Source organism: Opisthocomus hoazin, chromosome 21 (genome assembly GCF_030867145.1).
Source record: "Opisthocomus hoazin isolate bOpiHoa1 chromosome 21, bOpiHoa1.hap1, whole genome shotgun sequence".
In the NCBI taxonomy this organism is placed as follows: Eukaryota; Metazoa; Chordata; class Aves; order Opisthocomiformes; family Opisthocomidae; genus Opisthocomus; species Opisthocomus hoazin.
In genome coordinates this window covers 3752737-3776304 of record NC_134434.1, presented here as the reverse complement: position 1 = coordinate 3776304, position 23568 = coordinate 3752737, and the positions used below count along the sequence as shown (strand labels likewise).

The 23568-nt window shown below is 42.0% G+C and overlaps 1 protein-coding gene across 1 annotated transcript; it reads left to right on the top strand.

Annotated features, from left to right (window-relative positions):
- Positions 1 to 225: 225 nt before the first annotated feature.
- On the top strand, positions 226 to 19048 carry LOC104330261 (myosin-1B). Its single transcript, XM_075440713.1, has 38 exons — positions 226 to 463; positions 556 to 699; positions 1011 to 1167; positions 1760 to 1787; positions 1885 to 2002; positions 2082 to 2174; positions 2288 to 2351; positions 2434 to 2532; positions 2638 to 2741; positions 2826 to 2964; positions 4215 to 4333; positions 4433 to 4582; positions 5205 to 5375; positions 6045 to 6354; positions 6982 to 7055; positions 7351 to 7438; positions 7525 to 7642; positions 8053 to 8176; positions 8253 to 8389; positions 9097 to 9352; positions 10874 to 11111; positions 11154 to 11398; positions 11484 to 11629; positions 11717 to 11807; positions 11896 to 12285; positions 12820 to 12946; positions 13838 to 13956; positions 14276 to 14472; positions 14889 to 15072; positions 15156 to 15321; positions 15481 to 15605; positions 15801 to 16109; positions 16211 to 16414; positions 17315 to 17440; positions 17534 to 17704; positions 17791 to 17895; positions 18157 to 18252; positions 18896 to 19048. The coding sequence occupies exons 1-38, from the start codon at positions 260 to 262 to the stop codon at positions 19046 to 19048; spliced, it is 5889 nt and encodes a 1962-aa protein (XP_075296828.1). The 5' UTR covers positions 226 to 259.
- Positions 19049 to 23568: the final 4520 nt, after the last annotated feature.

Genomic DNA, 23568 nt, shown 5'->3' with positions numbered 1-23568 from the left:
CAGAAAACATTCCTCTGTAAATGCAGTCATCCAGTAGGCCTAGAGATGTGACTACATAAAACAGAAATAAAGGAAGGAAAATTATAGAACACAGCTGTGAATTAGCAAAAAAACAAAAGTCAGTTGAATCAGCCGATACATACAGCAGAGCATCATCTAACCCAATATGCTGTAGGAGAGTTTCTTCCATCATGCGCTATTGTAATGTATTTTCTGCCTTCACAGATACTTGCTGCATTACCCCTACTAAACAGCAGCCATGTCATCAGACTCTGAGATGGCCGCCTTTGGGGAGGCGGCTCCTTACCTCCGAAAGTCAGAAAAGGAGAGAATTGAGGCCCAGAACAAGCCTTTCGATGCCAAGTCATCAGTCTTTGTGGTACATGCAAAGGAATCCTACGTGAAAAGCACAGTCCAAAGCAAAGAGGCAGGAAAGGTCACCGTCAAGACTGAAGGTGGAGAAGTGAGTAAAAATAAATTTAAGACCTGAGAATACAGTTTATTGCTGCTGTGGATTTTTAGATGGCAAATACATGTCCTTCTTTTCTTTGGCAGACTCTTACCGTGAAGGATGATCAGATCTTCTCCATGAATCCTCCCAAGTATGATAAAATTGAGGACATGGCCATGATGACCCACCTCCATGAACCCGCTGTGCTGTACAACCTCAAAGAGCGTTACGCAGCCTGGATGATCTACGTAAGTGCCAGCAGAAGGAGACAATGCCTGCTTTTGAGGAGTTTAAGACACCTTTCACTCTGTCTGAAGAGCTTCCTGACTTCTTGCATTCTTTCCTCATTTTTCTATTTCTTCTTTCTTTCTTGCATGTGTTCTCCTTCCCACTTTTACCTTTCCTTGTCGTATGCTATGGCTTACCCACTCTCACAGGTCATTCTTCCACTTTATTTTCTTTCACTGTCCTGGTCTCCTCAGAATATCATTCACCTATCCCTTTTCCTGCAGCTTTACTCAGATCTCCAAAATCAGCATACTGTCCCCTTTCCTTACAGACCTACTCGGGTCTCTTCTGTATCACTGTCAACCCCTACAAGTGGCTGCCAGTGTACAATGCAGAGGTGGTGTTGGCCTACCGAGGCAAGAAGCGCCAGGAGGCCCCTCCACACATCTTCTCCATCTCTGACAACGCCTATCAGTCCATGCTGACTGGTGAGTGGTTGATCTCCCTCACAGCAATCTAAATGAAACACGACCACTGATCTCACTGGAGCATGTGACAAGCCAGCTAAAAACACCACAGAGATGTTTGACTGCGGACTTGATGGAGTTATGCAGGAATTAATTTCAAGTGAAACTGACCCAGAAGCATGCATGGAGTCAGCACTGTGTATTATTTGCACTTTATTTTACAAAATACTGCACTCTGCCACTACAGAAATACTATTTGACTTTGCTACTTTTTTCCACTGATGGGACAGAAAGAATTATTATTCCATATAATCTTCTATTTTGAACACAGATATGTAGTTCAGTTAGATTTCTTGATGAGAACTGTGTGAAGGGCAAGTGGGTACACAGCTTGTCTGACAACAACATACCTCTGACAGCTCTATGCACCCAGTTTGGCTTATACTTTCTAGTGTTGGGACCTGGAAGGGAATAAAGTAGTCTTGGACTACTTGGACTACTACTCTTGAATTTGGGAGAAGCCCTAACTTCCGTTTAGAACTTTGCTTTGCATTCAGCTCAGTGTTATCCAGATCAACTGCTAACACTATCTTTCATTCTGCTTCGTTCACAGATCGCGAGAACCAGTCGATCCTCATCACGTACGTACTTCCCTGCTCAGGTCTCTGTGGGGCTGCCAGGTGCCAGGGTACCTCCTGCCTGACCACACGCCCTCTGCTTCTCTCTTTCGTTTGACAGTGGAGAATCCGGTGCAGGGAAGACTGTGAACACAAAGCGTGTCATCCAGTACTTTGCAACAATTGCAGCCAGTGGGGAGAGGAAGAAGGAAGAGCAGCAACCAGCAGGCAAAATGCAGGTGAGGTCCTACAGGTAGGAACATGCAACTGTCCTGTTTATTTATGAGCTATATCACGACAAGACGATTTCTATTTTAGGGGACACTGGAGGATCAAATCATCAGTGCCAACCCACTGCTGGAGGCTTTTGGTAATGCCAAGACCGTGAGGAACGACAACTCCTCACGCTTTGTAAGTTGTTGCCTGGGACAAAATCACTTTTTTGGTATCAGCACACTGACTCAAATATTCTTGCAGTCAGGATTGAGAAAATATATCTCGACTGACTTTTCTGCTTCTTTCAGGGTAAATTCATCAGAATCCATTTTGGTGCCACGGGAAAACTGGCTTCTGCTGACATTGAAACATGTAAGTGACCCTCTTGGCCTGATCCCTTTCCTTCCAGCCTTCCTCAGTTTTCGTGCTAACTCTGTCCTTCTGTCCTCACCAGATCTGCTGGAGAAGTCCAGAGTCACTTTCCAGCTGAAGGCAGAAAGAAGTTACCACATATTTTACCAGATCATGTCCAACAAGAAGCCAGAACTAATTGGTAGGAAAGATCACTAATTTCTCCAGACAAAGGTCACTGAACAACACTCAATTCCATCACGTGCCAATTATGTTTGATCTGTATGTGTTTTGTCCTGCTTTTCAGAGATGTTACTGATCACCACCAACCCGTATGACTATCACTATGTGAGTCAAGGTGAGATCACGGTTCCCAGCATTAACGACCAGGAAGAGCTGATGGCCACGGATGTAAGTAACGCACAGGACTTTTCTTGGTGGGCTCTGACCTTTAGCAGGCATGGTACGTACTTACACTAATGATACTTTTGTTAGAGCGCCATTGACATCCTGGGCTTCACTCCTGATGAGAAGACCGCCATTTACAAGCTGACGGGGGCTGTCATGCACTATGGCAACCTGAAGTTTAAGCAGAAGCAGCGTGAGGAACAGGCAGAGCCGGATGGCACAGAAGGTACCAGCACGATACACACCCAAGCACTGTATACACTGGAACACTCGCGAACACAGGCAGTAATTCACGGTCAGAACCATTGGCTCAGGCTGCGCATGCCCCCAGATGCTAGGGTTGTAGAATACAACCAGGTCCTAACCAGAGGACTTTGCTGGACGAACACAGCTCAGTGGAAGATGCAGATTATTTTGAACTATGCAAAGTACAAGGTCCAGCAAATTCTCAACCACGTTTCCGTTGGCTGACACAGTAGCAGGCAGACAGAAGCAAAGCAATCTTTGCTGCTGTAATGAAAGGCAGCTTCCCAGACCTGGCACAGAACCGACAGCCACTCTGCTCACTGACTCAAGTTCATGTACCCACATAGCTACCATCATGCGCTACCCGCTGTAGTCACCTCCTGATGGTATTGTTTCCAGGTGACAAGAAACCAAAACCCTGAAGCTGTTCTGCCCCAGAGCCTGCATTCTGGACACAACTCACAACGCCTGAACTGAGAGCGTTGTGCTGCTTCATTGTACATGGGGAGTTATAAAGGATCATCAGTTAATACTGCAGCTGTGGCTCGTATGTTCTACATTTTCTGCGGAGTCCCAGCATGCTTGTATATATTCTACAATGAGTTTTGCCTTCTCACACTAAAGGAGTCTATAAATAGTACTGGTGCTTGCTATCATCTTCGCTGTGAGAAGAGACAGGCAGCAAAATGAAAAGTGATGACAGATTATATCCAGTGCTTTAGTGCTTGCATTGAATAGTCTAGATGCAGAGAAAATGAGAGCTGGAAAAGACCTATGTGTGTGATATTTATCCCCGGGAAGAATGTGTTCCCACGGTGAAAGTTGTATGAGATATCCTATTCATAATTTTGGCATAACACTTCCCTAATCTGTCTCTCTCTCTCTAATGACAGTGCCAGTACAGTGTATTTGACTACTGATCAGTTTCCTTTTCTGCTTATTCAGAAATTGCGGGTTGTTTGACTGGCCATTTTGATGGCCCTTTGCCCTTTTGTCTGTCTAGTCACTCGTTTCAAAATTTGTATGTTCATTGTAAAAGTATTTGGAAGAATCTTTACATTACAAATGATCTAAATTAAATGGGAAAAACATTAGTAAATCAATAAAAAATACAGTATTTTAAAGTACATGACAAATTATACATGGCTTCTGCAGAAATGACTCTGAACTACTACAAGATACATCTACTGGAGAACTAGTGTTGAGTCCTGCTTGTGTTTGTTTCCTTAGTTGCTGACAAGGCTGCCTACCTGATGGGTCTGAACTCAGCAGATCTGCTCAAAGCCCTCTGCTACCCCCGAGTCAAGGTGGGGAATGAATATGTGACCAAGGGTCAAACCGTGCAGCAGGTAAGAAACAACTGATGACAGAAAATAAATGACATGAATTAAAAACTTTGAACTTCCTCTTTTTCCCTGGATGGTAACTTTTCTTTTACACTTCCTTAGGTATACAATTCAGTGGGTGCCCTAGCAAAATCTGTCTTTGAGAAGATGTTCCTCTGGATGGTTGTTCGCATCAACCAACAGCTGGATACCAAGCAGCCCAGACAGTACTTCATTGGTGTTCTGGACATTGCTGGCTTTGAGATCTTTGATGTAAGAGGAGGATTTTGATACAAGGGGTATTAAGAAATTGGAATAGTTTTGGGTTTGGTTTTTTTTTTTTTAATTATGGGTTGTTTTTATTTATTGCATAATCCTGACATTCTTGTAGGAAGGGCACTCTTCTGGTTCTCATAGTATGTATTATCCCACAAGGGCTGTATAGATGTCTTTTGTTGCATATAGAAGTGAAAATTGCATTGAAAACTGATATGAAAGTGTTGAACAATTGATAGATAATAGCAGAGACAGATTTTGAGAAAGTCAAAATATGCCATCTTGAAGGAAGATTTTGTTAATGCTGAAGCCAGATTCCCTCTGAATTTTTGGTAAAAGACTGGCAGTGTAGACAAATGCAAGCAGATGAAAAGCTGGACTTGGACTACACTCTGCAACTTGTTTCAGAGCTCTGAAATATGTTGAGAAAGTGTCAGTGACTGAAAGGGTAGATATATCAGAGGATGGAATATGTCAGTCACCTGTCCAGTCCCATGACTAGAAATTCAGGATCTCAGTCATGGAGACCTTAATGGGTTGAAAATAAAACCTGTTGGAAGATGGAAAGTGTTCCTGGAACTGAACTTTGCAAGTAAGTAAATTTCTTTTCATTCTGCAGTTCAACAGCCTGGAGCAGCTGTGCATCAATTTCACCAACGAGAAACTGCAACAGTTTTTCAACCACCACATGTTCGTGCTGGAGCAGGAGGAGTACAAGAAGGAAGGAATTGAATGGGAGTTCATTGACTTTGGGATGGACCTGGCTGCCTGCATTGAGCTCATTGAGAAGGTTCTTGGGCCCTACACACTTAATAGTTTTCCAGAAGTTACATGTAAAAGGAATCTTATATGCTCAAATTAGACTACTCTAATGTGTGGCAGTCACACTTAGTGTAGCACACAACATGATTTTTTCTGGTCTTTAAGAATTTCATACACATTTTCATTTGTCTGTTACGTCACGCCAGTGGGATTCTGTTGCATGGTATATATCATTCATATGGGGCAAAATTTTCAGTCCTAGTCACTGTTCTGGAGTTCATACACAAAAACGTATATATTTTTAATGCATGCTGAGTGAGTAAATACACTGAGCAACTTCTATTTTAATATGTTTAAAGAAATTATCTATCTTGTTTCCAAGACAAAGCATTTAGGAAGTGTAAACTCCTCCTTACATCTGAATGCTACTGATTTCATTCATTTTGCTTTCTGTCTTCAACTAACGTGCACGTAGTGAATTTCTACTTCATACATCTTTATCACAGCGCAACCCTGAAACTTATGCGTGAGCTTGTTTTCTTACAACTGATGGCATATCCACTCACAAAATGCACTTTCTGGGAAAAAATAAGATTATGCATTCTGAAGAGAGTTTTTTTGTATGATTTTAATCTTCCATTCCTCTCTCATATACATTCTCTCTGCTTCTTGCTTCACATGTTGCTATTTCGTCCAGCCCATGGGCATCTTCTCCATCCTGGAAGAGGAGTGCATGTTCCCCAAGGCAACTGACACCTCTTTCAAGAACAAGCTCTATGACCAGCATCTAGGCAAGTCCAACAACTTCCAGAAGCCCAAGCCTGCCAAAGGCAAGGCTGAGGCCCACTTCTCCCTGGTGCACTATGCTGGCACGGTGGACTACAACATCACTGGCTGGCTTGAGAAGAACAAGGATCCCTTGAACGAAACTGTTGTGGGGCTGTACCAGAAATCATCCCTGAAGACACTGGCCTTACTCTTCGCCTCTGTTGGTGGGGCAGAAGCAGGTGATTTCTTTGATATCAGTTCTACTAAAATTTACAGAGAAAAGAATCTTTCAATAATATTTACATTTCAAAAATTGAAAATCCAAAACCTCATCTACTTTTTGGAACTCAGTCACTGAGACTAATAAAGAATATTACATTTCCCCAGAGACCTTAACAGATCTGTAGGTATCAAGACCAGAGAGCTGTACTACAACATTAACACAGGCTAGATGACAAACCACATTTCTGCAATAGGTGGCATTCCCAAATACTTCAGGGAATACAATAAATTGTATCAACGTGCTGCTAAATTTATGCATACTCTTAGATGTAAAGATACATAAAGACTTAATTTGGTGTATTCACTAGTGATATATCTAATTCCTTAAATATCTTACTAAGAAAAATGTTATATTTTATTTCCTGTTTGTGTTTTCTTAACTTCAGCTTGAAGTCATTAGATTTCATTTTGTTATCATCTGAAAAAACATGTCTCCCATTGTAACTTTAAACACCATACTCATTTACAAATATTGATCACGTTATTACATTTCTATTTTTTTAAGATTAACACAAAAAGTTCTTTGGATTCTAACTGTGTGCTTTTGTCGTTAATTTCTTTTTAAAAAATACATTATTGTCTAGAGAGTGGTGGCGGTGGCAAGAAGGGCGGCAAGAAGAAGGGTTCTTCTTTCCAGACTGTCTCAGCTCTTTTCCGGGTACTGTAGAATAATCATTATAAAAATCATTGTGAAAAAAACACAGAAAATTCAGCTCAGAAAAGATTTAGATTGTTCTAATGTGCAAAATCTTTATGTTCAGAAAGGATAAAGGGACATGCTTCTTAATAAAGAAGGATTGTCATTGAATCCTTGGAAGTATTCTTTCAGAACTTCCCAAAAGTTCTGTAAAGAAAATACTTACCATAGTTTCATTGCAGTGTTTTTACTCTATCTAATATTGACATTGTGTAAGTGATATTTTTAAACCCCAGTCTTCATTCTTGCTCTTAAGGAAAATTTAAACAAGCTCATGAGCAATCTGCGAAGCACACATCCTCATTTTGTGCGATGCCTTATTCCTAATGAAACAAAAACACCTGGTAAGTTGTTAAAGTTCAAAGGTGTGATAAATCTGTTCTTCTCTGTGCAGTACAATGAAGTACCAATTCATTATGTCATTTATTAGGTGCCATGGAGCATGAGCTGGTACTGCATCAGCTGCGGTGTAATGGAGTGTTGGAAGGGATTCGAATTTGCAGGAAAGGATTCCCCAGCAGAATACTCTATGCAGACTTTAAACAGAGGTCAGATTCGATGTCATTCACCTTCAACCATATCCACCAATGCTGAATAATTTGCATTGGATGAAGAATTGCTTCTCCTCCCCACATGTTTTGTTCTTGCACATAAAATTCTCAGTTGGAGACAAGACAGTAGATAACAGAGCATGTGAAGTATGTCAGCAGCTAATCATGGAAATCAGTACCCATTCTGTGTCAAGAATTTCTGGACTAAGGAAAGTGTAAGGTTTCTCCTAAAAACATATTTACCCATAAAAACATGATTTCTAAACCATGAAACAGAGTTCAGACTTCTTTACCTCTCTTCCACACTCGATCCTTTTTCAGAGAATCCTAACAATGGCATCAGATAGTACAGGTTTGACTGAGTTTTCAGAAACCTGACCTTCTTCATATTCTTCTTCCTCCCATAGGTACAAGGTGCTTAATGCCAGTGCCATCCCAGAGGGACAGTTCATTGATAGCAAGAAGGCTTCTGAGAAGCTCCTTGGATCCATCAATGTGGACCACAGCCAGTACAAATTTGGGCACACCAAGGTACAAATGCTGCTTCACTGATGTACTGTGCTTGCAATACCTGACAGTTACGTACTGCAACATTCTCTTTCTCAAGGTGTTCTTCAAAGCTGGGCTGCTGGGACTCCTGGAGGAGATGAGAGATGAGAAGCTGGCACAGCTCATCACCCGCACACAAGCCATGTGCAGGGGTTACCTGATGAGAGTGGAGTTCAAGAAGATGATGGAGAGGAGGTAGATACTTATGATTATTTGGCCTGCTGGACCAATCCTTATTAGACACCAATGTCATGAACAAAAATGAAACTAAGCTGCTTCTCACCAAATCTCATTTGTTTCTCATTAATTCAGTTTACCAATATGGATGTATTGGGGAGTATACCCTGGCAGCAGAAGAAGAAGTAAAAAATGCCAATTTAAGGAAAAAAAAAAATATTTTAAACTTATATCACCCTTTCTACTAATTTTTGCTAAATTCAGTAAAAGGCTACATTAGATGTATGTCCAGGTACCACATATTTAGTCTAAGATAATTATTTTAGGTCACCATTACAATCAAAGGTGAGAAACACATACTTCTAGTACAAGAGAAGTATCTTCTTCCCTTGGATAACTTTCATGAAAGGGACCAAGTCAACTTCTGAAGGTGTTCCTTTTCTTTTGGTCATAAAAGTAAGCCAAACATCTGGGCTTCAAAAGTGTCCGTACAGGTTGAAAATCTAATCACTCTGGGGAGTTTTCTTCAGAGAGATAAATTTTTTTATATATTAAATACAGTAAATGTTGTTAATAAATATGTAATAAATATTTGATATACTCACAAATATATAGAACTGTATAAAGTATTATAGGTAGGACTTCAGGTTATACATAACAATATATAAAATATGTATTATAAATTTAAAAATACGTAAAATAATAAATTTTTTATTACCTTTCAGGGAGTCCATCTTCTGTATCCAGTACAATGTCCGTGCATTCATGAATGTCAAGCACTGGCCCTGGATGAAGCTCTTCTTCAAGATCAAGCCCTTGCTGAAGAGTGCAGAATCTGAGAAGGAGATGGCCAACATGAAGGAGGAGTTTGAGAAAACCAAGGAAGAACTTGCAAAGTCTGAGGCCAAGAGGAAGGAACTGGAGGAGAAAATGGTTTCTTTGCTTCAGGAGAAAAACGATTTGCAGCTCCAAGTGCAGGCTGTGAGTATTGCTAAAGTTTCTGGTTTGTAATGTCATGTGTAAAATTATCCCAAATATCTCAGTAATAGACACATTATCCCAAAACAGTGTTTACTTTAAAAACATACAGATATTTTGTAAAATAAGAAGGAAAATCACATAGAAAAGCTAAGGTGAAATCTACAAATATTAATACATTTTCCATGAATTACTGCAGCTCATTCCTTACACTTTTAAATCAAGAAGGAAGTAATCAATTTCCAGTTAGTAAATACTGTAGTTTACACTATGACATTTTAAATCATACACGGCAACTTACAACAGCAATTATCATGTCTTCATAGAACTTTATATACTATATAATTTTGACATGTTATCATCTGATCAATGAAGGTAGTTGGGAAGTCCTATAACCTCTTATTTGGAGAATCACAAATGGATACAGGTGGAGTAGGAGGGGCTGAGTGTGTCAGGTATTTCTCTAGCATTTATGTTCCGTGTATCCTCAGGAAAAATAGTGATGAAAGTGGAGTCCTCCCTTTTTTCCCTGGAAATAAAAAGGTAGCAACAATAATCCCCCTAAAACTGTCTTTACCAGCAAGGATTAGGATTCCCCTGACCCCATGCTGATGTCTACAGTCTAAAAGTTTACATCTGAGCTAGTAGCCTCAGGTTCTCTTCATCTTCAGCAACAAGAGAATAATCCTTTTAGAGTACGATACAATTCATCCAAAAACATATATTTTTTTGGTTTAATGGACTGCATCTTGATGTCATGGCAGATACCTAAATCTGCATGAGACAAACCCCAACCTAGCTATCTTGCTCAGCTATAAAAAGAGGACAAGTGCAAGCAGTATGTAGAAAATAAAGTTTACTTTCTAGTAACTTGCATCTTAGAATGCATGTAAATTCAGGTAATTGATACTGCCCTGGTAAATACCATTGTCCCTTTCAAACTGCTCTTCTTGAACACAAGGGCTAGAAACATGCCGGATTCAACCACTGCCTTTGAAACAGTGGTCTTAACACAAAATCTAGCAAAAACTAAAAATTAGATTCAGGCTCTGTAAATCTTTTGGGGAGTGTTGTAATATTATTTTCTCAGCTAAATGTTGGAGTTTCTAGCATGGAAGTTTTAAATATCATATGCTAAAAAATCTCCCTACTTGATTCTATCAGTAGAACTCTGTGCCAAATTCCAGTCCAGTCAAATGCAACATTAGTAAAATAATTTAAAGATACAAGGGACATACTACCATAACCAATTTCAGGCTCTATCTTCAAATTAATGTTGCAGTTACATGAGTACTTAGGAAGTTTAAAAAAAAATGTTCAGAGCCTATATTTGAAGTGTCACAAAATATTCCTTTATTTTCTGGGCTAGAGGCAGTCCATAACAAATTCATACTCTTAGAATAACGAGTTTTAACTAAAAATGAATTTTGTAAAGCCGCTTTGAAGATAATAATTCCTTGTTTGAAAATAGGTAAGAAAGAATAATTATTTGAAAACTATTTTCTTTAATTGAATCATGTGTAGGAAGCTGATGGTTTGGCTGATGCTGAGGAAAGATGTGACCAGCTCATCAAAACCAAAATCCAGCTGGAAGCCAAAATTAAGGAGCTGACAGAGAGAGCAGAAGATGAAGAAGAAATGAATGCTGAGCTGACGGCCAAGAAGAGGAAACTGGAGGATGAATGTTCAGAGCTGAAGAAAGATATTGATGATCTTGAGTTAACACTGGCCAAGGTTGAGAAGGAAAAACATGCCACTGAAAGTAAGGTATAAAGCAGAATCTGTCACTCACACTCCAGAAAAGTACACTGTGTTGTTAGAGGCCTTCTGTACATACTTCCTTTACTGACACTTGCTCCCTTCTTCTCAAAGGTGAAAAACCTCACCGAGGAGATGGCAGCCCTGGACGAGAATATCGCCAAGCTGACAAAAGAGAAGAAAGCCCTCCAAGAGGCCCATCAGCAGACACTGGATGACCTGCAGGCAGAGGAGGACAAAGTCAACACGCTGACCAAAGCTAAGACCAAGCTGGAGCAGCAAGTGGATGATGTAAGCACACAGGCATGCAGCAAGAGCAGGACAGGTATGGAGTTAGTCCTGACCGGTGCAGCACTGATGATCTTGTTCGTTGTAGCTGGAAGGGTCCCTGGAGCAAGAGAAGAAACTGCGCATGGACCTTGAGAGAGCTAAGAGGAAACTCGAAGGAGACCTGAAGATGAACCAGGAATCCATAATGGATTTGGAGAATGATAAGCAGCAGCTGGATGAGAAACTGAAGAAGTAAGTGTGGCTGTGGGGCACCTGAGTGCTGGGCTGGTGCACTTGACTTTTTTCTTTGAACTGTAACGTGGTTTGCTTTGCCCAAAGGAAAGACTTTGAAATCAGCCAAATCCAGAGCAAAATCGAGGATGAGCAAGCCCTGGGCATGCAATTACAGAAGAAGATCAAGGAGCTGCAGGCAAGGCTCTGTTCCTTCCCCTCTTTGACCCAGTCTCAGGTCAGGAAGGAGGAGGGCATGGGTGTGAAGGGTCCCTGATGTTCCCCAGGCTCGTACTGAGGAACTGGAGGAGGAAATTGAGGCAGAGCGAACCTCTCGCGCAAAAGCAGAGAAGCATCGGGCTGACCTCTCCAGGGAGCTAGAGGAGATCAGCGAGCGGCTGGAAGAGGCAGGAGGGGCTACTGCAGCTCAGATTGAGATGAACAAGAAGCGTGAGGCAGAATTTCAGAAGATGCGCCGTGACCTCGAAGAGGCCACGCTGCAGCATGAAGCCACGGCTGCTGCTCTGCGGAAGAAGCATGCGGACAGCACAGCTGAGCTTGGGGAGCAGATCGACAGCCTGCAACGAGTGAAGCAGAAGCTGGAGAAGGAGAAGAGCGAGCTGAAGATGGAGATTGACGACTTGGCCAGTAACATGGAGTCTGTCTCCAAAGCCAAGGTACTGAAATATTTCTTTGTATTAATTCAAATATAAAGCAGTATTTATGTTTTAACAAAGAAATCCATGTTAGTCGTACTTTAAAAAAAATAGTTGCACTTTACAAGTTGAATTTGAGTTTATATATTTCAGTATTAGTACAATAATACATTGTTTCCTTTGGGTGAGAGCTAAAAAAACACCTAAAGCATGTAACCTAAGGAACTATAGGGTTTCATTGCTCTGTTCAGAATATTATGGTAGTGAAATGAAACAAACTAACCTTAGCAGATTTTTATTTTAAATAATTCTTTGTATTACAATGTCCCAGCATCCTTTTTATCTATGGAAAAAATGGAGTGTACAGTAATAAATTATACAAATGTTGGAATTAGGGATGCAAATTTCATAGAAAGATGTATCAGTTAACGGAGACATTTTGACTTTACTTCTAAATCACTGGCTTCTTTTTTTGCCCTTTTTAAGACTTCGGATTCTCAGTAATAAATGTCTCGAGCCACCAACTATCTTTCATTCTGTTCTTCATGAAAACAGGCTAATCTGGAGAAGATGTGTCGCTCCCTAGAAGATCAACTCAGTGAGATTAAGACAAAGGAAGAGGAACAACAGCGCACAATTAATGACATTAGTGCTCAGAGAGCTCGGCTACAAACGGAATCAGGTAAGACACTTGCATTTTTTAAGAGAACACTGTATATGACCCAGGGCTTTAAAAAAAAGAGTCAAAAAGACCTGGGGGTCATGGTGGAAGCTAAGTTGTACAAGAGCCAGAAACATGCTGTTGTGACAAAGCAGGCCAACAGAATCCCGAGCTGCATTAGAACTGTTGCCAGCAGGTTAACAGTGGGTGATCCTTCCCCCTGCTCAGCAAAGGTGAGGCCACACCTGGAGTGCTGTGTCCAGCGCAAGGCTCCCCAGTAGCAGGGCGATACAGACATCCTGGAGCAGGACCAATAGCATGATTAAGGGACTGGAACAAGCAGTCACTGGAACAACCTCCCCAGGGGTGTGGTAGACTCCCCATCACTGGAGATTTTCAAAACATGACGGGACAGGGTGCTAGATAATCTCATCTAGGCTCCCTTTCCAATGAAATGTTGAACCAAATTAGCTTTCAAGGTCCCTTCCAACCTGGACTGTTCTATGATTCTGTGACTGGAGTTCCAAAGAGTAATCCATCCATCTCATAACCTGGACTTCATCCTTCTGCTTCCCAGAAGACATTCAAGAGACGACAGTGATATACCTGAGCACTTACACCCCAGAGTACCCATTTTGTAAGCTCAAGGCTCGACGTGACCACTGGACTTGTGCAAACGTACAGTAACACTAGTCAGATATTGCACAAGGGAGCATGATGTATCTCTTTTCTTGCCTCTAAGATAAATATTTTGGCATACTCAGAGATGTGGATAGGCATCAGTGATTAGGATTCCATGAAAGAAATAAAATTTTGTTTAACCCAAAATATTTTTATATACATTTAATTATCAAGGTTACAACTTTTAAAAAAGTCATAAAAAGGTTCTTTTATTCATCTAAACTTTCCCAGGTGAATATTCACGCCAAGTGGAGGAGAAAGATGCTCTGATTTCTCAGCTGTCAAGAGGCAAGCAAGCATTCACCCAACAGATTGAGGAACTCAAGAGGCACTTAGAAGAAGAGATAAAGGTGAGAAGGCTTTCCAAATGCTGTCTTATCCATTGGACTCTACCTGTGTAGAAGAAGCTTCAGAGACATGAAATTACAGGATCAACAAGATGAGAGGGAGGAAAAAAAACACTTAGGTAATTCTGTGCCAGTCTTCCCTTATTAGCTTTGCTCCTCATTTTCTATAGTCCATTCATTAATTCTTCTGCAGAGTGCCTGAACTTCCTTTCTCATTCAGTAGCTTGCCACCATAATTACAGCAGAATAATCCGGTGCCCATCAACATGGGAGATTTCCTGGGATATTTCCATCCATTGTCGCACTACTTTTTCTCCCCCAGGCCAAGAATGCCCTGGCCCACGCCTTGCAGTCTGCTCGCCATGACTGTGACTTGCTCCGGGAACAATATGAGGAGGAGCAGGAAGCCAAGGGGGAGCTGCAGCGTGCCCTGTCCAAGGCCAACAGCGAAGTGGCCCAGTGGAGAACAAAATATGAGACGGATGCTATTCAGCGCATGGAGGAGCTGGAGGAAGCCAAGTATGTAAGGAGTGCAGAGAAGGCTAGCAGAGACTGAGAACAGAAAATTGAGGAGACCACCTTGATATTGCCAGGAAGACACTAATGTTTGCTTTGGGGTGGGGTGGCAGGAAGAACGGAAATATAACTGAGAACAGGTATTCATTGGGGAGAAATGGAAGTAGCAAAACTCTTGAGATGGAGAGCAACACAGAGATGCTAGTGTGAACAGCAGTGATGAGCAGAGAAAGAATTGCTGTACACCAGGATTCAGACATAAAAATACAGCGGCTGGCTGGGAGAGGTCCTACAACTTTGTGTAAATGAGGTTGACATGCTACCAATTGGCAAAGTGTGCTCCTGTGAAAAACAAACTGGCTGCACACCACAGGCTCCCATTTGCTCTCAAACCATGAGCTGTGCTTATCTCCTCCCAGGAAGAAGCTGGCACAGCGCCTGCAGGACGCGGAGGAACACGTCGAAGCTGTGAATGCCAAATGTGCCTCCCTGGAAAAGACAAAGCAGAGGCTGCAGAATGAAGTGGAGGACTTGATGATTGATGTGGAGCGATCCAATGCTGCCTGCGCAGCTCTGGATAAGAAGCAGAAGAACTTTGACAAGGTCTTTTGGGCTCTTCATTGGTTCCTGGGCAGAGCGTGCCCTCCTGATTGACACATCCATACTCATGCCTTGTTTCTCTTCAGATCCTGGCAGAGTGGAAGCAGAAGTATGAGGAAACACAGGCTGAGCTGGAAGCCTCCCAGAAGGAGTCTCGCTCTCTCAGCACGGAGCTGTTTAAGATGAAGAATGCCTACGAGGAGTCCTTGGACCACCTGGAAACGCTGCAACGTGAGAACAGGAACTTGCAGCGTAAGTCCCTGGCCCTCTGATCCTGGCAGGGCTTTCTCACAAGCTTATCTATGTGGCTCTGTGCCTGCAGGTCTGCAAAGATGCCTGTCACCTTGGTGTGACAGGGCCCTTCCCATGTGGCTCTGTGCCTGACCATGCTGCTGGTCTTTGTTCCCACAGAAGAGATTTCTGACCTTACGGAGCAGATTGCTGAGGGAGGAAAGGCTATTCACGAGCTGGAGAAAGTCAAGAAGCAGATTGAGCAGGAGAAATCTGAACTCCAAGCCTCACTGGAGGAAGCTGAGGTACCCAGCATTGCTCTCTTACAGGTCTTTGATGTCTATCACATTATAAGTACTGTGAAGTCATTCCAAGACACAAGAGTAAAATAGTTTGTTTAAAAGTGTAGAGATGTTACCTAAACATGGCACCCTTTTTTTCTTTGAGCTTCAAGTTCAATATTTGTCACATTAAAAGTATTCTGATTTATTCTTTTCCAGGCTTCCCTTGAACACGAAGAGGGGAAGATCTTGCGCCTCCAACTTGAGCTCAACCAGGTGAAGTCTGAGATTGACAGGAAGATAGCAGAGAAAGACGAGGAGATTGACCAGATGAAGAGAAACCACCTCCGAGTCATGGAGTCCATGCAGAGCACCCTGGATGCTGAGATCAGGAGCAGGAATGAAGCCCTGCGGCTGAAGAAGAAGATGGAGGGAGACCTGAATGAAATAGAGATCCAGCTGAGCCATGCCAACCACCAGGCTGCGGATGCACAGAAGAGTCTGAGAAACACACAGGCAGTGCTCAAGGTCCGTTGAACAAAAGTTGCATACAGAGAAATTTCCTAGCTGATATTTTCAGTGCCAAACAGCTCTGATTCTGCTTATAATTTCTTTCAATGGCTCTATAGGACACCCAGATACACTTGGACGATAGTCTCAGAACACAGGAGGACCTGAAGGAGCAGGTGGCCATGGTGGAGCGCAGAGCAAACTTGTTGCAGGCTGAAACTGAGGAGCTACGGGCAGCACTAGAACAAACAGAGAGGTGTAGAAAGGTGGCTGAGCAGGAACTGATGGATGCAAGTGAGCGTGTGCAGCTCCTCCATAGCCAGGTGAGGTCATTTAGTGAGAAATGGCACTCTTGACAAGTAGGAGAACACTTGTATGCTTTATTCCAGTCACCACTGGAGGCTCAACTTCTTTTCTGAAGTAATCATCATGGTACTAAAATGGATCTTTACTGAAGAAGTGTGTACCCTGCCTGTGTTCCCAGGTTACAGTCCATGAAATCCGTGCCTCTACATTCTCTGCATCCTAACATAATCTCCAAAGGAAAGACACTTCGTCACAGGGACCAGATTATTTAGTCACACGTACCAAATGGTCTGTTATCTGAGCAGGCAGGGACTGAAGCCCTGAGACTACAGCAACATTTATTCCTTGCTCAGTTGAAATGTAGCACTATGGAATCCTCATATTCCTTAAAAAATGTGCTTGTCCAATCTATCAAGAAAGTGGGGACGAACTCCTGGCACTGATGTAGCCCATGTCAAGCAGACTTTTCATGAGCTACATGTCATAGCAGTCATCCAGCAGTCAAGTGCTGAAATTGATGGAAATTCTCTGGTTTCAAATGCTGAAAAGATTCTGGAAGGAATCCATCCCACCTACATTACAAATTTTTTTCTTCTCTGTTGATGAGAATAGATTACTCTTCCCTAATTATGTTGAAGAGAAGGCATTTCACTGACTTCCTTCACTCTTACTACTTTGCTGTGTCAGTCTTGGTGAATGAGATGTGGCACAGATTTTATTTCTAAGTACTCTTTCTCAAATCAATAAAATTAATTGTTGGAGAAAAAAACATTATTCCCTAGTGATAAGAATTTTACAGAAAAATCTGTGGTATCAATTTTTCATACAATTAGTCACAAATAATTCAAAATCCTGTAATATACTTGATTTGAAATAATGAGCTAACAAAAAAAACCCCTCTTGATGCTGTTCAACAGAACACCAGCTTGATCAATACCAAGAAGAAGCTGGAAACAGATATCACCCAAATTCAGAGTGAAATGGAAGATACAATCCAGGAAGCTCGCAATGCTGAAGAGAAGGCCAAGAAGGCCATCACAGATGTGAGTCGGGGGCTCCTTTCACTGCTGATGGTGGATGTATTCTCCTCCAAAAAGTCTCCAGCTCCAAAATGGCTTTGACCTTTTGCTTTCCAGGCAGCCATGATGGCAGAAGAGCTGAAGAAGGAGCAGGACACCAGCGCCCACCTGGAGAGGATGAAGAAGAACCTGGACCAGACAGTGAAGGACCTGCAGCATCGTCTGGATGAGGCTGAGCAGCTGGCACTGAAGGGAGGCAAGAAGCAAATCCAGAAGCTAGAGGCCAGAGTGCGTAGGGCTTTTATTTGTGCCTGGGTGAACATGTTCATTGAAAAGATACCAGAGAATCTCCAAAGATGGGCTTGTCATTGCAGGTGCGGGAGCTGGAAGGGGAGGTTGATGCTGAGCAGAAGCGCAGCGCTGAAGCCGTGAAGGGTGTGCGCAAGTACGAGCGGAGGGTGAAGGAGCTGACCTACCAGGTAAGGCAGAAGGCCTCCTTGAGCTCACACACCCTTCTTGCAGGAAGACAAAATGTAGCCCTTGGGAATTTCTTTTCATCCTGAGTCACACAGTTAAAAAGAAGACTGAGAAGAAATTATTTCTGCTCATGTTAGGAAGATTCAGCTTATCACCTCTGTCTTACTGCACTGCAATGGTCTATAAGGAATGTTACTCTCATGTAGAGGACATTTAAAGTGGAGGGGCAAAAAGATGTTTCTCTTACTTGTCCTTCTCTTTAGTTTGAAGAAGACAGGAAGAATGTTCTCAGGCTCCAGGATCTGGTGGACAAGCTTCAAATGAAAGTGAAATCCTACAAAAGACAAGCTGAGGAGGCTGTAAGTATTGCTGTCTGTAGAGTCACCCTTCGTCCAGGTGGAGGTGGAATTCTGTGTTTGTGTTTTCCCCTGTGTACCTCTGTTAAAACCCTTTTTTGTCTTCTTCTCACTGTGCACTCAGGAATGAACAACTTAACAGCTGTTCTGGCTGAACAGCTCAGAGTGTAGAATACATTTTCTGTAAGAATTATTGCATCCCTGGGAAGAGCAGTGAAGGTACAGGTCAACATTGTGAGAGTAGATCTCTGCTTCCTTTCACTTTTTAATTTCATTTTTCTTCTTAGCAGGAAAAAATTTACCTTCAAAAATAGTAATACATAATTTTATAGCGGTAAATTAGTGGAAAATTATTTAATGGAAATAACTGCAATTATGTATAATTATTTGAAAATTCCAAAGTGCATTAGCACTTCATATCCGGAGAGGGATTCCTGGTACATCTTATTAACCATCTGACTATTTAACATTTAAGCTATTTCTTTGTATTCCCCCTACAAATATTAGAGAGAATTACACACTAACTCATGGTCCTTTTTTTTTTCATTATGTAAAGACAAAATACCACAGCATTTCCAGTGCAGTGTTACAGTAGGAACATTACTAAACATTTTAAAACCTATTTTATCTCTTTTCCTATCCCCAGGAAGAGCTGTCCAATGTCAATCTCACAAAGTTCCGCAAGATCCAGCATGAGCTGGAGGAAGCCGAGGAGCGGGCTGACATTGCAGAGTCACAGGTCAACAAGCTCCGAGCAAAGAGTCGTGAAATTGGCAAGAAGACAGAAAGCGAAGAGTAAATGCCTCCAGCAGTGTGAAGTGAAAGAGAATTGCACAAAATGTGAAATTCTATCACTTTGATTTTGTAATCAGTGCTTAGTGCTTCATCAATCTCTAGATAATTAATGCCTAGATAATAAAAATTGTAGAGACTTTCCCATGGAAATATTGAGATGTTCACTGTTGTATTTCAATCATTATCCAGAATTCTTATAAGGTTTACATTTTTCATTACTTATTTAAATCTATTCAATTAAAAATCTTGCTTCAGGTATTTTTGAAGTGTTTCAGCCACTGTTAAAGTGGTGTAATCAGACATCCTGCTTCATTCTCAGTATGGAATTTCACTGAAGAATTCCTTAAGGGAGAAAATAATTCTTTCTTTGCAATGGAATGTAATTATCCCTTATAACTTCTGCTTTAGGACTATAATAGGTTTCAGCTCAAAAGTTTTGTCCAAAGGATAAGAATTTATTGCACCTTTTGGTTATCCAGTCTAATCATTGATTATTCTATTAAACCATGTGTCATATTTGCAAGAAGATCTTTTCTCAGGTTAAACCTCTACAGTCCTTCAAGTCACTTTGAAACACAGTTTAGAGGGCACTTCAACCTAAAATGAGATCTACTTACAACTTTAATTCATGAAAGTGATGTGCAAACCCACATTCAAAGGGCAGCACAACCAGCTATCTGATACAGTCACTCATTGTCTATATTCTGTTCCCAAAAGTCCACTGAATCTTCTAAGCTGGTCAGGCAATCATTTAGCTCCTATGTAGTTTCCAGGGTAATCCAGATAACTTTGCCTAGGTTGGCCTTACTCAAAATGTGGGTTTTCATTCTTTGCGGAGATCAGCACACGTCAGAGAATCTATGGTCACCCCTTTGAAAATGAGGAAAAACAAGTGTCACTTTCTGTGTCACAATCTAATAATTAAAGCTTCTGTTCTTCCACAGTCTGAAAGGATTTGAACCACTGAGATCTTCTTAGGATTGTGTCATATTCCACCTGGAAATAAGAGAAATGGAGAAGCAAAATCAATCATTCCTGTTGAAGATGCACTGCTATGTCTTCAGGAATAAAAAAATAATTATCTACAATGAAAAATGTCAAAACAGTCTCTGTAGGATAACAGAGAAAATACACATCTGGAGAAAGGATGACCGCATTTGATAGACCCATCAGCACTATTGCACGGCTGGCAATTCCCTTGTGTTACACAGGCATGTCCAACTCCTTTTTTGGTTGGTGTGATGAACCTGATGACTTTCCAGAGTTCCCAAGCACCAAGGAAATTCAATTATCTTCATTTTGAGTTGGGCCATACTCTAAAACCTTCTTTCTAATCTCTCGCCTCTTCTCAGGTCTCATATCATGTTCTTCATGTCACAGCCCAGTGTTAACTGGACAATGAAGCTGTGGTGCTGTCTGCTGTGTTTTGCAGTAGTCCAGAGCAGAAGGCTGTGATAAACAACACAATGTAGCCACTGTCCTCACATCAGGCTTCTGTTTGTAGTTTCTTCATTTGGCTTCTTCTGAGAGGAGTGATCTATCTGCCATTAGGCATCGAGACACCACCGTCTCAGACCAGTCTTACATCCATTGTACTTCTCAGTGAACACAGGTTAGACTAAATAATATTGCAGGTCTCAGAACTGATCATCATTCTAAATGGTTTGCCAGTCATTCATAACCCTCCCATTCCCTCTTAAAATCAAGTTATTAAGCTTCCTAACCATGATTAGGAAAAGACAGTGGTTAGGAAAAGACAGATTTATAACTAGTGTTAAGTCTACCACAGTCACTTCTAGTTATATATTAGATCATATAGCCTTTAGTTGTTTTCCACAGGCCTGATTCTTAATTTAAGACACATGAAAGACAGCATTCAGTGACTGAGAGCCATTCAGTAACTTTTCTCCTTTTTTTGCTCTTCAAAGGGTATAATTCAAACCAAGCTTGAAGATGGAAATACTAAATTTCTCATAGGCTTTCCAAAGTTATGATACATGTGTGAAACATTACATATCAATTTATTTACTGTATGCAATTTATGCATACATATATCTCTATGTGTGTGTATATATACATACACATATGTATACACAAGGGTGTGTATACACACACACACATATATAAAGTTTCCAAAGCTATTTTTTCAGCAGTAATCCAGTAACATGAAGATACATGTTACCATTTCATCACTGGTTTGCAATCAAGGTCAAAAGTAGTCACTGTCTTTAGCGTTCAATTTCAAGGCTTTGATAAGCATTTTACAGCTTTACACGACAGCTTCCCCTGACTGCAGTCCTAGTTGAGTGTCACCATATCTTCAAACCCGTTCCCAGACTCACACATCAGACAGCTGAGAAATGAATTCTCTACATCCCTACCAGCCCGGTTCTGCCTTCTGTGCATCAGAGGTAGACTGACAGGTGGATATTCTCTAATATCCACTGAACAGACTATTGCAATCTCATACTATGCCCATTACAAAGCAGTGCCTCGCTGCAGCTAAGTCTTAAAACACAACAGCAATGAGGAAAACATCTCTGGTCTGGATAAACATTTCCAGCAATGAACATTAAATAGCTAAAACCATTCAGTCACAACCATCATGCCTCAGCTAACTCTGAAGGAAAGCAAAGCAGCAAGTGGGAAAGACTCAGTCCTATGCATCCTCTTGCAGAAAGAATAAAACAAGGCTTCAGCCTGGTTCAGCCATGACATTGTCTCTGCCTGGCTGACTTCTGCTGAACCGCTTCAGACATGAGGCTGCAGCAAGGGTTCTTCCCCACTGGTGTGATAGGCTGCAGACACTGGGATTGACTGAGGGTCTGATTCCACCCCTGGAACAGCTGACACCAGCAACTTCTTGGAGCAGGACAGTCAACGGAATGAATCCCAAAACATCATGAAAGATCTGTGTGTGCCTCTTAAGGTCTCTCTTCCACCTCCTATTGCAGATGCCACGTTGTTCCCACAGAGGAAGCCCAACTTGTATGCGGGCAACCTCTTAGTGGCCTACGTTAGCTTATGTGACAAAAACTTGCCTGCACACCCACAAAGGAGCACAGAGCGACAGTGGCAGGAGGGAGAGCCCAAATAGCACCCAGCCCAGCTACTCCCAGGCTTGTCACAGGTTCCATCAGCCCATCAAAAGCAATCCTTCTCCAGCCCAGGGGAGCACAGGGTGCAGTGGAGAACCCTGAGGAACAGGCATCTTTTCCGGGCCTCTGTCAAGGCTGTCCTGATACAGCACAAGGCCCAGGATCCAGGCGTGAAACCCACTGCCATGAGCCACAGGGAGCAGCTCTCCTTCTGGATTGAAGAGGGTTGCTGCCAGGGAGAACATTGGAGGATTCAAGGGAAGAGCAGACACGGTCGCACAGGGCTGGTGGTAGGATGTTTAAGGGAGGAACCAAAGGTGTGGAAGAGGAGGGGGTTAGGTGATCTGGGCAGAAAAAAGTAGGAAAATAGAGGGGTAAGGAGATAAAAAGATAGCGTGTAACTAGTGGCTGGTCAGTACGGTTGTCTGGCCATGCCCTGTGCCTGATCATTGCATTCTGTCCTGTCCTGTTATTAAACTCCTTTCTAGCTCTGTCCTGGATGAGGGCTCCCTACTCATCGTGTACAGAGTGTGAGTGCAGCACTTGGAGCCAGACAACAGGCTGGAGCGTCCATGATGCAACAACTGGATCAAGTGCGGGTGTGCAAGCAAGTGTGTGACTACTGGCGAAGATCAAGCCAGACCAGCTGGTGAGCAGGTGAGATGGCCTGGGAGCAAGGTATGGATATATGGATATATGTATGTATATACAGATTTATACACATATAGATGTATTTATGTATGTGTGTACGTAAACGCATATATGTGCATATACTTCTGCTCTGTGTATGTTTGTGCCTTCTGGGAATACATCTTCCTCTTGCTACAGGGGGTGTGGACCAGGGGGCGTGGATCTGGAGGCACGGAGCTGCAGCAGCCTTGCTTCTCTCAGTCCTTTGGATCCCGCATGGTGTACTTTCCTTTAACACCTGGCATAGCTGGCAGAAGCCAGCTGGGCTGTGAGTATTCCCAAAATAGCAGATTCAGTATTCCCAATATGAGGAGGGACCTGATCCTTTTGCAAATGTCTTCTGTCAGAATTATTTACCAAACCTTTGAAATATTGTGAGGGAAACTCCAGGACTAACAAGGGTGATGGACTGAGAAATACATACACAATGTTGTCTATGTGAAAACTGTTGTGTAAATTGGCTTTGCGAGCAGAGTTGGTTTCTTTTGAAAAACTGTTAGCCACCATAAACTGAGTCCTAACTATATTGACCACGAAGCAGGTGGAGACCAGAAAGCTAAGGCCAGGTTCTCTGCAAAACACTTGTGGAAAGTTGAGTTACAAAGAGGTATTGACAACTGCAAATGGGTGTCCTCAACTTACAGAAGAGTTTCTAATTTTAAGACATCTGATAATAGGGCTCAAATTCATACAGGAACACTATGGGCCTTTGGGAGGGATGAAAGGTACAAATCTC

What these genes read in the sequence shown, in the direction of transcription:
- LOC104330261 (XM_075440713.1), top strand. Translation starts at nt 260, where the DNA reads ATGTCATCAGACTCTGAGATGGCCGCCTTTGGGGAGGCGGCTCCTTAC. An exon ending in AACCAGCAGGCAAAATGCAG is followed by an intron (nt 2,003 to 2,081) that starts GTGAGGTCCTAC and finishes TTTCTATTTTAG; the next exon opens with GGGACACTGGAGGATCAAAT. An exon ending in ACTTAGAAGAAGAGATAAAG is followed by an intron (nt 13,957 to 14,275) that starts GTGAGAAGGCTT and finishes TTTCTCCCCCAG; the next exon opens with GCCAAGAATGCCCTGGCCCA.